Source organism: Clytia hemisphaerica, unplaced genomic scaffold (assembly GCF_902728285.1).
Source record: "Clytia hemisphaerica strain Z4C2 unplaced genomic scaffold, Clytia hemisphaerica genome assembly, whole genome shotgun sequence".
NCBI classification, from domain to species: Eukaryota; Metazoa; Cnidaria; class Hydrozoa; order Leptothecata; family Clytiidae; genus Clytia; species Clytia hemisphaerica.
In genome coordinates, this window is record NW_027103674.1 from 1,162,699 (window position 1) to 1,176,812 (window position 14,114).

The following is a 14,114-nucleotide window of genomic DNA, read 5'->3' on the forward strand; positions in this document are numbered from 1 at the left end:
GTGTACGTCTAACCATAATGGCGACCCTAGTAGTGGCTTTAGCGGGAAAATTATTTCAGGGCATGGCGTTCTAAATTCGTACATTACACCTATCAAATATAGCATATAACTACTTACTCAAGTTATTAACGCGAATCAGGCAGGTTAACCTCGCTTTAATTACAAAACAAAATTTGAGTACTCATTTCATCTTGTCTTTCGTGTTTTTTAACCTATTCATCTTCTTTACTTCTTTACCCTTTAAAGGGAGAGGGGATACTAATGGCTAATGCGACGACGAAACGAACGAAATTTCGCTGTCCACAACCCGACCCGGTTTTTTTACCATTTACTTAGACTTAGCCCCCGGGGGGGGGGGGGGGGGGGGGTACTAGGGTTGGTGAATGAGGGGTATGTGCGGACGGGTCTAAACCGACCCTTAGAGAGACTGATTTTTGCTGAAAAGGTGACACTTAGAGAGACTTTTTGATTTTTTTTTTCGATTTTTGAAAAAAGTCATACCCTTAGATGCTTTATTACAATTTTTTTCCCTGGAAATCAAAAAATTTCCTAAAAATCCTGAATTTTCCGACCCTTAGAGAGACTAATTTAAAATTTTCTGATTTTTCCGACCTTAGAGAGACTTTTAAAGGTGAAAATACCGACCCTTACCGTCCGCACAAACCCATCATCCATTTTTGCCTAAGTACCCCCCCCCCGGGACTTAGCCCCTTTCCGAGTTTCTGCATCGGCTTCTTCTTATTAAGTTGGTGGTAGCTTAACTTCAATTTTAAACCAATTATTTTTTATTTTGCCGTTGGGCATATTCCATGTAACCAGAATGTTCTGTGATGTTTTGGTGCTTTGTTTTACTGCACTAATTTTCTTGTTAGTTTTTCTTTTCACATATAATCTAGAAGAGTCACTTAGTCTGGAGATATAACTTTTGCGTTTAGAGTATGCACCGTTCACCTATGATTTTTCCTAATACATGTTTTTATAAGAACAAACCCCGGGGGGGGGGGGTACTAGGTTTGCGAGGTGACGGGTATGTCCGAGCCGAAAATCGAAAATCGACCCTTTGAGAGACAAAATTTTGGTGATTTTGGGACCCTTTGAGAGATTTTTTCCTAAATTTTGGTCCATTTTTCCAAATTTTGGTTTGATTTTCGCCAAATTTTGGTCAAAATTTTGGAAATCGTGCCCCTTTGAGAGAGAAATCTTTGATTTTCGTGATTTTGGGACCCTTTCAGAGACTACCTTTTGAATTTGTACCCCTTTGAGAGACTTTTGAGGAATGAGAAAAGGTACCCTTATGGCTCGCACATACCCGGCACCCATTTTGCCTAAGTAACCCCCCCGGGGAACAAACTTAAGAACGTAAGACTTCAATCGCCAAAATATTAAACAAGGAACAGAATATTTTAAGGCTTTGCAGACACAACACCTAATACTCAGAAAGTGGTAAGAATAAGAACATTTTTAGGCTTAAAACTCGAAAACTTAAGAACATAAGAAGGCTTCAAAAATTTTGGAAGTTCTCATAAAAAAACGTCAAAAAGGAGATAAAATAAGAAGAATAAGAAACTTCTTCCCCCGCGAGGCTGAGACGCCAAAAGAATCATCTAGCATCAAGAGTATCGAAAAGCTGATAATATAATATGCTAAGGACGTGGTTTCCTTTCAGAGGGACAAGTCTTAGATTTTAATAAGTACTGGTGAATTTTCATCAAAAATAAACTTCCAATAAAAGAGGGAAAATGAGAAATCAAGAGGCAATCAAGATGTAAGACAAAATATTCTCTTGTTGCCATTTGAAAAAAAGGTGTAAGAAAAGGAAGGGAAGCAAGAGAGTTTCATCATTTCGTAAAAATATGTACACTATTTTTCTTCTTGCGTTAAATTAAATTATGGCTAAACAAAAAAAAAACGACTAAAAATGATAAAGATCCGTACATTACTAAATAAAAATAAAATCCATAAAGGGAGGCAGTCCATAAAGGCGAAAACTTGTTTAGGTCTTTTTGGTCCAATAATAAATTCCAACACAAAGGAAGCAAGAAGTCAAGCAGTGTTACTTTAATAGAAACTTTAGGTTTTTGGGTTTGAATTCTATACTACCCTTCTTATCTATATTATAAGACCTAATAAAAATTAGACGGTTATATAGAGGTTTTTTCCTCTTCTGCTCAAAAAATGAGTCAATTTTGTTTTGCAGGTTCAATGTCAACAACACAACTTTTCCTCTCGTCTGTTGTCCACAGCCATACGAAAATTACCAATCAATTTTGTTCTCTAAAGTGAAAAAAGGAAATCGTTTGAGTACTGTTATGCTTACAATGGTGACCAAACTTTTATGGGGAAAATTGTCGGTCACCATGGCGATATTTGCACCTTCTAATAACCATACGAAAGCAGCCGGCGAGGCGACCTTTTTTCCGATGTGTTTTGAGAGTATGTTTCACCTAGAAATATTTATCTGTTCTGATAAGATCTTCAAAAATTAATCAGCTAGAAATAATGATGTGTTCTGACGAGACAGGGGTATAATCAAGGTCATCAAACGTGTTCTTGTTCTAGTAACCCTAGAAATTTTTAGTGGGTTTACCTACTGACGGTATGTGCGGCGAAAAAATTGGCTTTTAGAATCGCACCCTTACAGTGCAGAAAAAAATCGGTGAAATTCATACCCTTACAGTGCATTTTTTCAAATTTTAAACTCTTTTAGAGCAAAAAAAAATCGGTGAAATTCATACCCTTACAGTGCATTTTTTCAAATTTTAAACTCTTTTAGAGCAAAAAAAAAATCAAGATTTTCGAGCAAAAATTTGCAATTTTTCCCAGATTTGCTGAAATTTCCACCCTTACAGTGCATTTATCAAAAGTCCACCCTTACACTGCATTCCTGATGTTTTGAAAAACATACCCTTAACCGCTGCACATACCCGTCGGTCAATTTGCCTGACTGCCCCCCCCCCGGGGGGGGGGGTACTAGGGTTGCGAGCTGACGGGGGGTGCCGCCCGACTTTCGACCTTTGGACCCTTACCGGGACTAAAAAGGAGAAAACAAAGTAAAATTTTGGGAATTTACGACCCTTAGCGCGACTAATTTGACCAATTTCGATCAAATTACTATCTTTCCGAGGCTAAAAAATTGAAATTTTCCTATTTTTCCAGCCCTTAGTGGGACTGAAATTTGAATTTCTGATTTTTCCGACCCTTAGCGGGACTTTGGAAATCCAAAAAAGGTACCCTTAAGGGCAGCATATACCATACCCTCCATTTGCCTAAGTACCCCCCGGGGTCATGACATGTGGTCTCCTAGAAGATAAGAACACATATTTATAAAATATCTCTCTTGCTTCTGACCATAAAACGATCACGAATTGGATAAAAAGAATGAGTCTGGAAGAAAGGCAAAAAACATTAGACATCTAAGAGATCAATAAAACACGTTGGTCTGTCACTTGTTAGTTCTATGACATTAAAATGTCATAGAAATTCGGGGTAAGAAAAAAGATTGGTGTTGTACTGAAAAAACTATACCTTGTTTCGCAGGCTTGTCGCCTCTCAACTGCACGTCAAGGCTGGTGACGAATTTCTTGAAGAGTACAATACTATCACGTAATGATGTAGACATGTATTCTAATAAAAAGAGAAGACAAGAAATTATAAACATAATGAAAGATCAAAGGAGACTAAAGAGGTATTAGTATTAAATTAGGACGACACACGTAGTTAAAGTCAAAACACAGTAGGAAATTTTTTTATCAATTCTTTAGATAACACATGTCGGGTAGGTACGATTATCGTCTGAAAGTGGTTAATTTGGTTAAAGTGGTTAATTCACTACTATGGGTCAGTCGAAATATTTGTGTTTGTCTTTTTGTATAAAAAACATGTAGGAGTCTATGATGCTTCACGTAAGAGCAAGATATGCAGAGTAAAGATAATATGTAAATCCAATTGTTATGTTACAATGACTCATTTGTCATATTATCTTACAAACAGATCATGTTTCAAACAATATGTCATAATAAAAATGATAATACCAAGTTCAAAACTTGTAGTGGAAAATATTACATGACTCATTGTTATGAGTTCAAAAAACAGCGGTTCTGTCTTGAAAAAACTACTGTGGAGTCTCTAATAACTCGAACACTCACGGGAAACGTATATTTGTTCGAGTTATGGAAAATTCGAGTTATAGAGACGTGCTTGAAAAGATCAGAATCATGTCCTATTTAAAAAGAAATTCGAGCTATTGAGGTTTGAGTTATGAAGACTCTACTGCAATAATTCTGTTTAATAGAAGCTATTTTGCATTTCATTTTGAACACCGTTAATACTACACACAAGACAGACACAATTATAGGTGCTGTTTTGGTCTCGAGTAGTAAGAGAACGTGAGTTCGTATTACAAAACAAAGGTCATACAATCAAAATGAAAAGGAAATAAAGTTTCACAATTTTAATTTTAAAAATTCTGAAAAAAATCTTTAAATCTGAAGGAAGGGTAAGAACTTGACTTGAGACTTCTTGCCATACATGTATACAGTCAAAAGAGGAAGAAAATTTTGCGAGATCTTATTACATTTAGAAATGAACACAATAAGGCAAATCTCCTTTGATTATCGAGAAAATATTTGATTAGGTAGTCAAGCGAGGATCAACAGAAGAAAAAAATATGACAGGAGTGGGTGTGTAATAGACGTCACAATCATGTCTCGTGGAAAGACATGTCAGATGAGATAATTCATCGGATTATTTTCGATGTATGCCTGTCAAACGGGCTGTCAATGTTTACCTCAAATTGAAATGTCCCTTATCGTTCAAAATTTTATTTCCCAAAATGAAACACAAACTATTCACGAATATTTCGCTAATCTGTGGTCAATTTACCAAGTCAAAATATATTAAGTATTTCAAGAATTTATTTAGGTGCAAGGAGTCTCCATAACTCGAACACGCAAGTGAACACAAATTTGTTCCAAATTTCGAGTTATGGAGTAAGGTTCATAAGGCAATGTTAACTGAAGAGACCATAAACTTTGTTTGAGTTAAGGAGGCATTCGAGTTATAGAGGTTCGAGTTAGAGAGACTCCACTGTAGTACAAATTAACGTTTTGCTCTGAAGACCCACCACGTCTAAAGTAAGAGAAAGCTACGTATGGATGTATATCAATTACTAAATATACAAACCTTTCGAGTCTTTCGTATCTTGAGTATTTCCATCACTTGATTTCTTCGCTTCATCTAATTCTTCCATCAATTGACTGAACGAATTCAAGGATAAGATATTAATTCATGTGGAAAATCCTAGTCTAGACAACTGACTTTCTGCCAATTCTATGTGAATTGAAGTATGCACAAAGTCGGCCTTCTAAACTAGAGCTAACGTCCCTCAAGCAAAGCCCTTCTCTATATTTCTAAAAGCGATGGGGATTTACATGTCCTGTACCTATTTTGATAGAGTGAGATGTTTCTATCTCGGTCTAGTTAAGTGTAGATTGGGCTAACATGAAAAATGATAAAATCAACTGATTATTCAGTGCTTAACCCTGAGTACCACTGGAATCATGAGATTGCTCAAATCTGTCGGTTCTATTCCGGAAAGACTGGAGCTAGGAGCGCCACGGCCCAGGCGACCCAGTTTTTTTTAACCCGCCCGAATAAAAAAATTCAATATTTGCATTATTTTCTTAAATTTAGGGTTTATGAGCGTATTTTAATCAAAAAATATTTGAATAATTGAGTTTACAGAGTGTATATTACTATCTCGAAAATTTCAAAATGCTTAGTAAGAACAAAACATAAAACGATCTACAAACCTAATAGTAGGAACTTTTTCAGGTTCAAAATCATCAACTTTAGATGGATTGATTGGTACGCAAACTCGACCTGTTAAAGAAAAATACTGCTCGTTAGGTAAAAGTAAATGATTCGCCACAGGGAATAATATAATTGATAATTTACAAGAAACGTGCGATGATTAAAGAGAGGGCATATTAGCGAGAATAAGTATCCATTTTGTCTGGAGAAGCGTAACAGATTTTGACAAACAAAAATCCATAGAACCATTTGTCTTACTAGATCTATTAAGCAATCAAAAAGAATTTTCACGTTCAGAATTTGTCCAATAATGTTAATAATTATTAGTAAAGATCTTAAAAGTTGAATTACCGGTTTTGGGATGAATACAGAATGGACTTTTCAGTAAATGATTCAATCCTTTGCTGACGTTAATATCAAGTCTTGGGTACACGTATTGAAACATAATCTCGTCAGCAATATGTTTCTGTAATATAAAAAGATTTTATAGTATATCGTTCCAGAGTTAGCCAAAAGTACTTGATGTGTAGTAGGGGACAGACCATCACACACTAAAAGAGTTCAAAGGGTAAATATAAAGGTAAATTTCAATTTGACTAACAACACCCCCTTCTTACATACCCACTGGGACGTCCTATTCTACTGGAAAGATTGGCCAAAGTATTGTCATCAGTGGAAGATTATACTCTAATACTTTAAATTTTTGTCCCCGCTGAAAAGAATCAGATAAGCAATCCTCACTTCAAAAAATTGTCTTACTCTTATTTTTTCCATTCCATCAATATTTTCAAGGTGCACTACAGAGTCACAGGTAATGTATCGAGTTAGAAAGAAAGCCTTAATAAACTGATATCAAGGGGAAAAAAAAATTGGAACTCAATTGCCACACCTCTTAAAAGGAAAAAATACAAGAATTTGGACCTCCCACCAAGAAAAGGATCATTGGGCTTATGTTTTGGTGACTGATCAGGTGAAGCCCAAACAAACGTCCTAAAACTTACATTGAAATGTTTTTCTTCCACAGTTTGAGAAAGATATGTCCAGAGCTCTTCGGTTGAGGCTTTTTTTCCCATTGTTTCCCAATGTTCACTAACTGTCTTTCTTGTTTCTAAAAAACAAAGCATCGAGAGGTTCATCTACACAACGCAAAACTACTAATTGGTGCCAGTCACAGATATCTCATATATAGTACTAGATAGAGCTACTCTGTATTTCCAAACCGAGGAGGTGGGAAAAAGGACTAAATCAAATTGCCGGCACCGAGCGGTGGTCTCCTTATTGAAGATGGCGGATTATTTCGCTTCAGGGATGAAGAAACTCCATTTAGTGTTTTATATAAGACATCTGTGGTGCCAGTTCATTGTTTCAGTGGTCAGAACAAAGTTCTTTAGCTCAGAGGGAACTTGGAATATAAACAGCTCGGATTCTTTTACAAGACCGACATTGATTTTTCCACGACATCCTTCCGTCTGAAACAATTTACATATCTCCCTCTCTAGGAACCTTGGGGAAAGATTGATTCACTTGAAGTCATTACAGTACTGTTTTAAAGAACTGACGTCACTTCGTGGAAACCAAAACATGTAAAACGTAATTTAGACCAAAAAAGAGATAAAAAGGATGTGATTCTTCAAATTTTTCTGCAATAATGCTTCAGATTTGTTGAAATTTGAGATAGTAATGCCTCTTTTCTATCTACAAAGTTGAGAGAATGATTGTTTATTTCTTCTTACTTTCATCAGGAATAAGTTTCAACATCAATTCTCTTTGCTCTTCATTTTCCAAAATATTTTGGTCAGTCAAATAACTGTCATTGAAATATTTTGTCACGTGTGCTTTGGCACGCCTATAAAATCAAAGTTTCAAAGAATAGAAATCACAAGGGAGGAACAAGTCAATGTAATGCTGTATTGTAATACTAATCTATAAGCCAATATAATGCTTTGTCACAAAACCTTATTACGCCGTATTACACTACTCACAACAAAACAAAATATAACACCAGAAAATCAAACGTAACATTCAGATCTTTTCAGGCCAAAAACGTAACTGGGAAATGGCAGTACAATAATTCAAAATTCATCTTTAGACTTTACAGTGTTTCAAAATGAGGTAAAAGAATTTACTCGAGTGAAGGGTGCAGTTCATGATTTGTTCCTCGAAATTGAACCTTCTTGTTTTGTGACTCTCCACCCTATAAAACCAGTTTGTAATCATTAGTATAACCTTTTGCAAGGCTAAATTAGAAGTATGATGAGCCTATTCACCCCATTACAGTTCATTCTCTTTTTTATTGGACAACTACCCTTAGAATACCGAAGCTAACAGTCAAACACTTTGAGATTTGTCTATTTTTTAAGATTTAGTTATTTTACACCTTGAGACCTTTCCTATTGAAATTTCATTGAGCCTTTCAATTTGCTAACCTTTATGACATTGATATACTCAGCAACAGCTGAACGACCAGCTTGTGTCAACTTCCTGGCCGTTTCATCTGCCACCCAGCAATGGACACCACGACGTCCAGAATATACCCATAGCCTGTGTTTAAACCCAAAGTCATCTGAAATAAAGTTAAGAAAATAGAATAACAAACAATAGCAACAAACTGAAGGCTGATTGTACCAACTGATGTAAAAAAGGACAAAAGTAAAGAGGAAGCTGGCGAGCTTAAAATTTCAGGCATTTATAATTTGCATAATAACAATGGCGCAAATCAGAAAAAAACTCAAAAAGCAGTTTTTTCCGCATATTTCTAAAGTTGTTGAAAACTAGGTATTGCAACAAATCAGAAAATCTAATAAGCAGATGCATATAAAAGCTGACTAACAGTGGTTAAAAGGTGGTAAATTTATAGAACTTCTGATGCGAGGTAGATCATAACAACAAAGTTTGGATAACCACGTCGAAAATTTAGCTTTCTGTCAAACCTCTTGTATAAGATAATCAGAAAGAATAGCTTCTTTATGGATTGAAGATCCAAAGCAAAGACTCAAACGATTATCAGCTGCAATTTAAAAATCAATACCTGAAAGAACTTTGTCAATGATTTTTATTGCTAAATTCATGAATGGCCAACACTTTTTACAAATTGCTGCACCGCTATAAAATGAAAGTACGCATGTTTAGAAATATCGGTCAAAAACAGAACATTACCTGACCAAAATTGCTCCTTTTCCAAACCAAAATTACAAATTTCAAGAAAAAGTAGCTCTGATCTGGAATGTTGACTGGCCCACTTGAAATCATAGTTTGGAGTCATGGAGTATGAGCCATAAGTCATATGGTTTCTTTTTAAGTTGCTTTTCTAATTTTCGAGTGTGTTGATATATAATTGATTATTGAATTGAGACTAATGGATCGATAGAAAGAAATCAAGATTTATACCTGCAACAAGTTCTGACATCGTCATAATCTGTCATATCAATATCAAAAACTAATTCCTTTTCTAATGGTTTGAATACTCCTGCTTGTAAAGTCTTGTTATCTTTAGGCTGATGGATGAAATATAAATAAAAGATGAATTAATAAAGATCAATGTATTTTACACATTTCAAGAAAATCCCAAATTCGTAAAGTATGCATTCCCATAAAAAATAACAAAGAAATAAAGATCATCACAATAAGATCTTTTGTTTCTCTTACGACAATAAAATTCAAACATCACTTGGAGTTTAGAATATATCTTTCACAAGCTCACCCAATATGGTACCCAAACAGTATTTTCAATCAGTTGGTAGCAAGAAGCAAGGCCATATTTACCTTGTGGTTATACACAGCACCAATATCAATTTTATATGGGACTCTTTTTTGCAGTTCTTTATCCAAATCAGAGGCATCCCCAAATGACATATATCGAATGTAAATATCATCTTTCAAAGTAAATGAAAACTCACGATTTTCAAATGTGGTTGTTCCTAAAATCAAGTTATCGAGAAATTTTTTTTACTGTGGTGATAGAAAGGAATTGTCTTCTGCACATCAATAGATTACTCCAAACCGTAAGTTTTAGTCATGTTAGGTGCTTTCAAATGTCAATTCAAGTGTAGAATTTACAAAAAGCAGTTTCTATTCTATCCATGATGTGTACACTTTACACTCTTTTTATTACCATGTGGAGAAATCACTCTCATGGGAATTAGTCTTAAATACACAAACATGGTTTTCACATGCAAGATAAAGAAAGTTCAGGCCTATCACGAAAAAACTTTTGTTCTTCTTCTTACCTTCCCCATACTGTAACCATTTATGGTAGAGTTTTGTTGGAAAAAGCCTTTTGTAGTAATGTTTTAATAGAATACCAAGGTCGTCATCTGAGTACTTGTTTTCTGTGGGTGTGGCTTTTTCTTCAATCTCTGTCATGATGATTATGCCTTTCAGATTTGTTTAGTCTTCTAAAGGTAACATTGGTTAATAAAATAAAAATAATAAAATAAAATAATGATAGTAAAATTATTAAGGCTGGAGAAAAAAACTAACAAACTCATTGAAGACAAACAATGGTGACAAACTTTCTCATTCCTAGGAAAACTTTGCTGGCCAAAATAGCAAAACATGATTTTCAATTTTGTAACCATGTAATCTAATTGTAATGTAACTCTCTGTTACAATTTTGAACCCCTCAGTGGAGGCTAACATGCATAGCCCTCAAATAAATGACCTGGCTGGTCATTAAAATACAAAGTTGAATCAAAACAAAAATGGTAAAGTAGAGCTGTGAGTAGAGCTGTGAAAGAGCTGTGTAGTTCATTTGTTTTGAAATTTTGCTGCTTTGATTGGTCAGTCATTTGATGGCTATGCAAGTTTCCCTCCACTGATGCAAGCTACCCGACTTTACGGTACTTCTACAGTATGCAACTCTATCTATGCAACTCTAGGTCTATACAAGTATCACTGCTTACGGGTGGGGGTCGGTGTACAGATAGATTAAAAGAGATGGCTAATAAACTGACCTATCCCATATAGTTACTCAAGTGTCCATCCTGCAGGACACATACGCAAATTGAACTTTTGTCTCGATGTACACCCTCATTATCTGTGACTTTCGTATTTTCAGAACTTCATAATCAGAATTTCACTTGAAGTCACACAAAAATGACAAAATATAGCTATATATGGTGAAGATCAGAGATCTGACCTCAAGGAGAGCAAGTGTTGAAAATACTAAATAAAATAAAGATGAAACATAGAAAGGGACTAATATTTTTATAATTACTGTAATAATAAAGGGTTGACTCAATATCTTTGTTTCAAACTCAGAGTTTCATGGTGCACAGGCACCAATCTTCAGTGAAATGAGATAACGTTAGAAAATAGTCGAACGTGCGCAACGCACTGGGCTCAACTTCAGTGGCTTCAAATTATTTATAGGCTCAATTGTAGACCCCCAGATATTCACCCAAAAAACAAGTGTGCCAAATTTCAGCCAAATCCGACCATTTTTGAAGTCTCCAGGCTGCCCCAAAGTTTTAGCCTTGTTTTGGCGAAAAACTAGTCCCCAGGCCCCAAAAATCAAAATTTTTAAAAATTAAAAAAACATCCCCAGATATTCACCCAAGGAACAAGTGTGCCAAATTTCAGCCAAATCCAAGCATTTTTGAACTCTCCAGGCTGCCCTAAAGTTTTTGTGACAGACAGACAGACAGACACACAGACAGACATTGTCAGATTGTAGCTCAACTGAAGTTGAGAATAAAATACAATATGTTGTCTTCAAAAAATGTTTATGACGTCACATTTGAACGTCATCAGGTGGTTCAAAGATATCAAGCTGAAATTTTCGTCTGTGTCTACATTTGGCAATAATTTCTGATCTCTTATTCAGTAAGTTCTTGCCAGGATCTTGAATTTCTCCGCAAGACACAAATTGCATTGTTTGGTATCTGGAGTAAATGCTTTGGATTTGCGAATGGTTCGCCAGGATACGGTTGGTTGGCCGTTTAGGTCTTTGATACGCCATACTTCAGCGAATAAAGCTGTGTTGTTGCGGTATCTTTCTAGGTTGAAGTTTGATTTGTGGCTGGTGAATCTTTTTTTAATTGTACTTTCACAAAGTCCAATGTATTTCCCTCTCCATAATTTAGTAAATCGCTGGTGACTGTTGCTTCGTAAACGATAATTTTTACCAGGCAGTTCTGCTGCATGGGACATAGCTGTCTCTCTGTACAGTTACAGGTCTGTTTTTCATTTGTGTTTTCGTTGGTAGACAAGACTTTTTTGTTATGCATGTTGATTATCGATTTCATATTTGGCATACAACTGTAGCTGACCTTTATACTGCTCTTGTTAAAGATGCTATTGAATTTGTCACCTCTGGGGAAGTGCTTATTGACAAGATTCAGGAATTGTCGACCGATATCTGTTGCAACGTTGTTATTGAACGGTGGATTGAACCATATGATGTTTCTTTTTCTGTTTTTACGTCCACAATTGTTGTTTTGTTTAGGCGTGTACTCGAATTTATGGTTGTGCCCGGATCGTTTCAGGGCGTCTTCGTAATACGGGACGGTTGCGTTGCTTTGTTTGAAGATAAATTTGATAGCCTGTTCTGGATAGACAGTGGAATCTGTTTGAGGATGACTGGTGGATGATTCGAGTGTACTCGGCTCGTTGTTTGGTTTGTGGTACGGTCGGTAGCAGCCGCTGTTTAAATCAAGCGTTACATCCAGATAGTCTACCGTTTTCATGTTGCATTGGATGACTATTTCGAGGTCATATTTTTGAAATACTTTTTGAAAGTCTTTCTTGATTTTCTCGCCTTGCTGCCCGTTTTTGTTTTTTTGTACACCCAGTCCATCGTCACGGTAAAGTCCAATGTCCAGTCCACCAGCCACAAATCAAACTTCAACCTAGAAAGATACTGCAACAACACAGCTTTATCCGCTGAAGTATGGCGTATCAAATAACTAAACGGCCAACCAACCGTATCCTGGCGAATCATTCGCAAATCCAAAGCATTTACTCAAGATACCAAACGATGCAATTTGTTTCTTGCCGAGAAATTTGAGATCGTGAACGATCCTGGCAAGAACTTACTGAATAAGAGATCAGAAATTATTGCCAAATGTAGACACAGACGAAAATTTCAGCTTGATATCTTTGAACCACCTGATGACGTTCAAATGTGACGTCATAAACATTTTTTGAAAATATTGAGTCAACTCTTTATTATAATAATGCTCTATTTACTTATTGAGCACTCTATGAGGAGAAGATATACACCATCTACAACTATAATTACTGTATATGTTTTTTTTATTTATTTTTTTGAATTTTCTAAATATATAAATCAAACCAATCAAACATTCTGTCAAGAAATGAGAATTTTATGTGAAAATGAACCTAACAAACCAATAGACATAAAGTTTAAAAAAGTAGGCCCAGAACCTGGTTCGACAACTAATAAAGTCTGAAATGCCGTGCAGCCAACGAAAAAGAAAATGACTGAGAAAACTGACATACAATACATAATACAAAATTGTTGCAATTTTTCAAAAATGCAATTGCGCTAAAAATCATTTAAACTAAAGATTCTCCAAATTTCATGGTGGCTCTGGAAATACATATAGCCAATCCAGTTTTCCAATAGTGGCAAGCCTGCCCCCAAGCTAATTTTCGTTAAAGATAGTTCTACCCCTGAGTTCTAGTTCTATTGAATTATCACATAATACATTACGTACATTTTCGTGATTTTAAACATAAAGGATAAAATAAAATTAAAAAGTTAAAAACATTAGCAAAAGATGTTCTAAGACACTGAGTGAAAATGTGGAAAGCACAAAAGTAGGTGTAGACTCAAATGTCAAAGTGTAAGAGTGAGCGAGATGATGACATGCCAAGCTAAGTAGAAAAATTGTAGGAAGATCAAGATCCTGAGATCAATAAACACATTATGGGAAAAATTTTCCGCAATTACAGCAGGGTGTTTGTGGGGTGTGTGAAATGGGGCATGAAAAAGAAAAAAACACCGGCTGCCGTACAATCTTTTTGAAATAATAGACATAGCGATGGACCGCAATGAAGGCAAGGAGAAGTGACGAATGGATTGGAGACTGGAAAGACTGGAGACTGCCCTTGGAAATTTGTCCTTTCTGCCCCTCCAGTTAGGGAAACCATCCAGGATCCTGCCATTCTATAAGCCAGCAAAAACTAAATGACACTTGTAAACTTAAGTTTCTTTACCATTTCCCATTGAAAACAACCAAAAACATTGCTACTTCCCAAAGCCGGAGACCAAAACAAATCATCTTCCAAGATTATGGCATCCTTTTGGATCTATTGTTAAGACCATCTAAAATGGTAGA

The 14,114-nt window shown here is 35.7% G+C and overlaps 1 protein-coding gene across 1 annotated transcript; it reads right to left on the reverse strand.

Moving 5' to 3' along the window:
• Window positions 1–1,841: 1,841 nt before the first annotated feature.
• LOC136803442 (DNA primase small subunit-like) lies at window positions 1,842–10,205 on the reverse strand. The gene is made up of 13 exons (XM_067060167.1): window positions 10,038–10,205; window positions 9,574–9,728; window positions 9,199–9,305; window positions 8,840–8,913; window positions 8,238–8,374; window positions 7,938–8,005; window positions 7,545–7,657; window positions 6,813–6,919; window positions 6,163–6,277; window positions 5,811–5,880; window positions 5,182–5,255; window positions 3,526–3,624; window positions 1,842–2,274 (listed from the first exon to the last, which is right to left on the reverse strand). Exons 1-13 carry the CDS (start codon window positions 10,171–10,173, stop codon window positions 2,255–2,257), a joined length of 1,275 nt encoding a protein of 424 aa, XP_066916268.1. The 5' UTR covers window positions 10,174–10,205; the 3' UTR covers window positions 1,842–2,254.
• Between the last annotated feature and the right edge of the window lie 3,909 nt (window positions 10,206–14,114).

What these genes read in the sequence shown, in the direction of transcription:
- LOC136803442 (XM_067060167.1), bottom strand. Translation starts at nt 10,173, where the DNA reads ATGACAGAGATTGAAGAAAAAGCCACACCCACAGAAAACAAGTACTCA. An exon ending in ATGGTTACAGTATGGGGAAG is followed by an intron (nt 9,729 to 10,037) that starts GTAAGAAGAAGA and finishes ACTTGATTTTAG; the next exon opens with GAACAACCACATTTGAAAAT. An exon ending in CATTGACAAAGTTCTTTCAG is followed by an intron (nt 8,375 to 8,839) that starts GTATTGATTTTT and finishes ACTTTATTTCAG; the next exon opens with ATGACTTTGGGTTTAAACAC.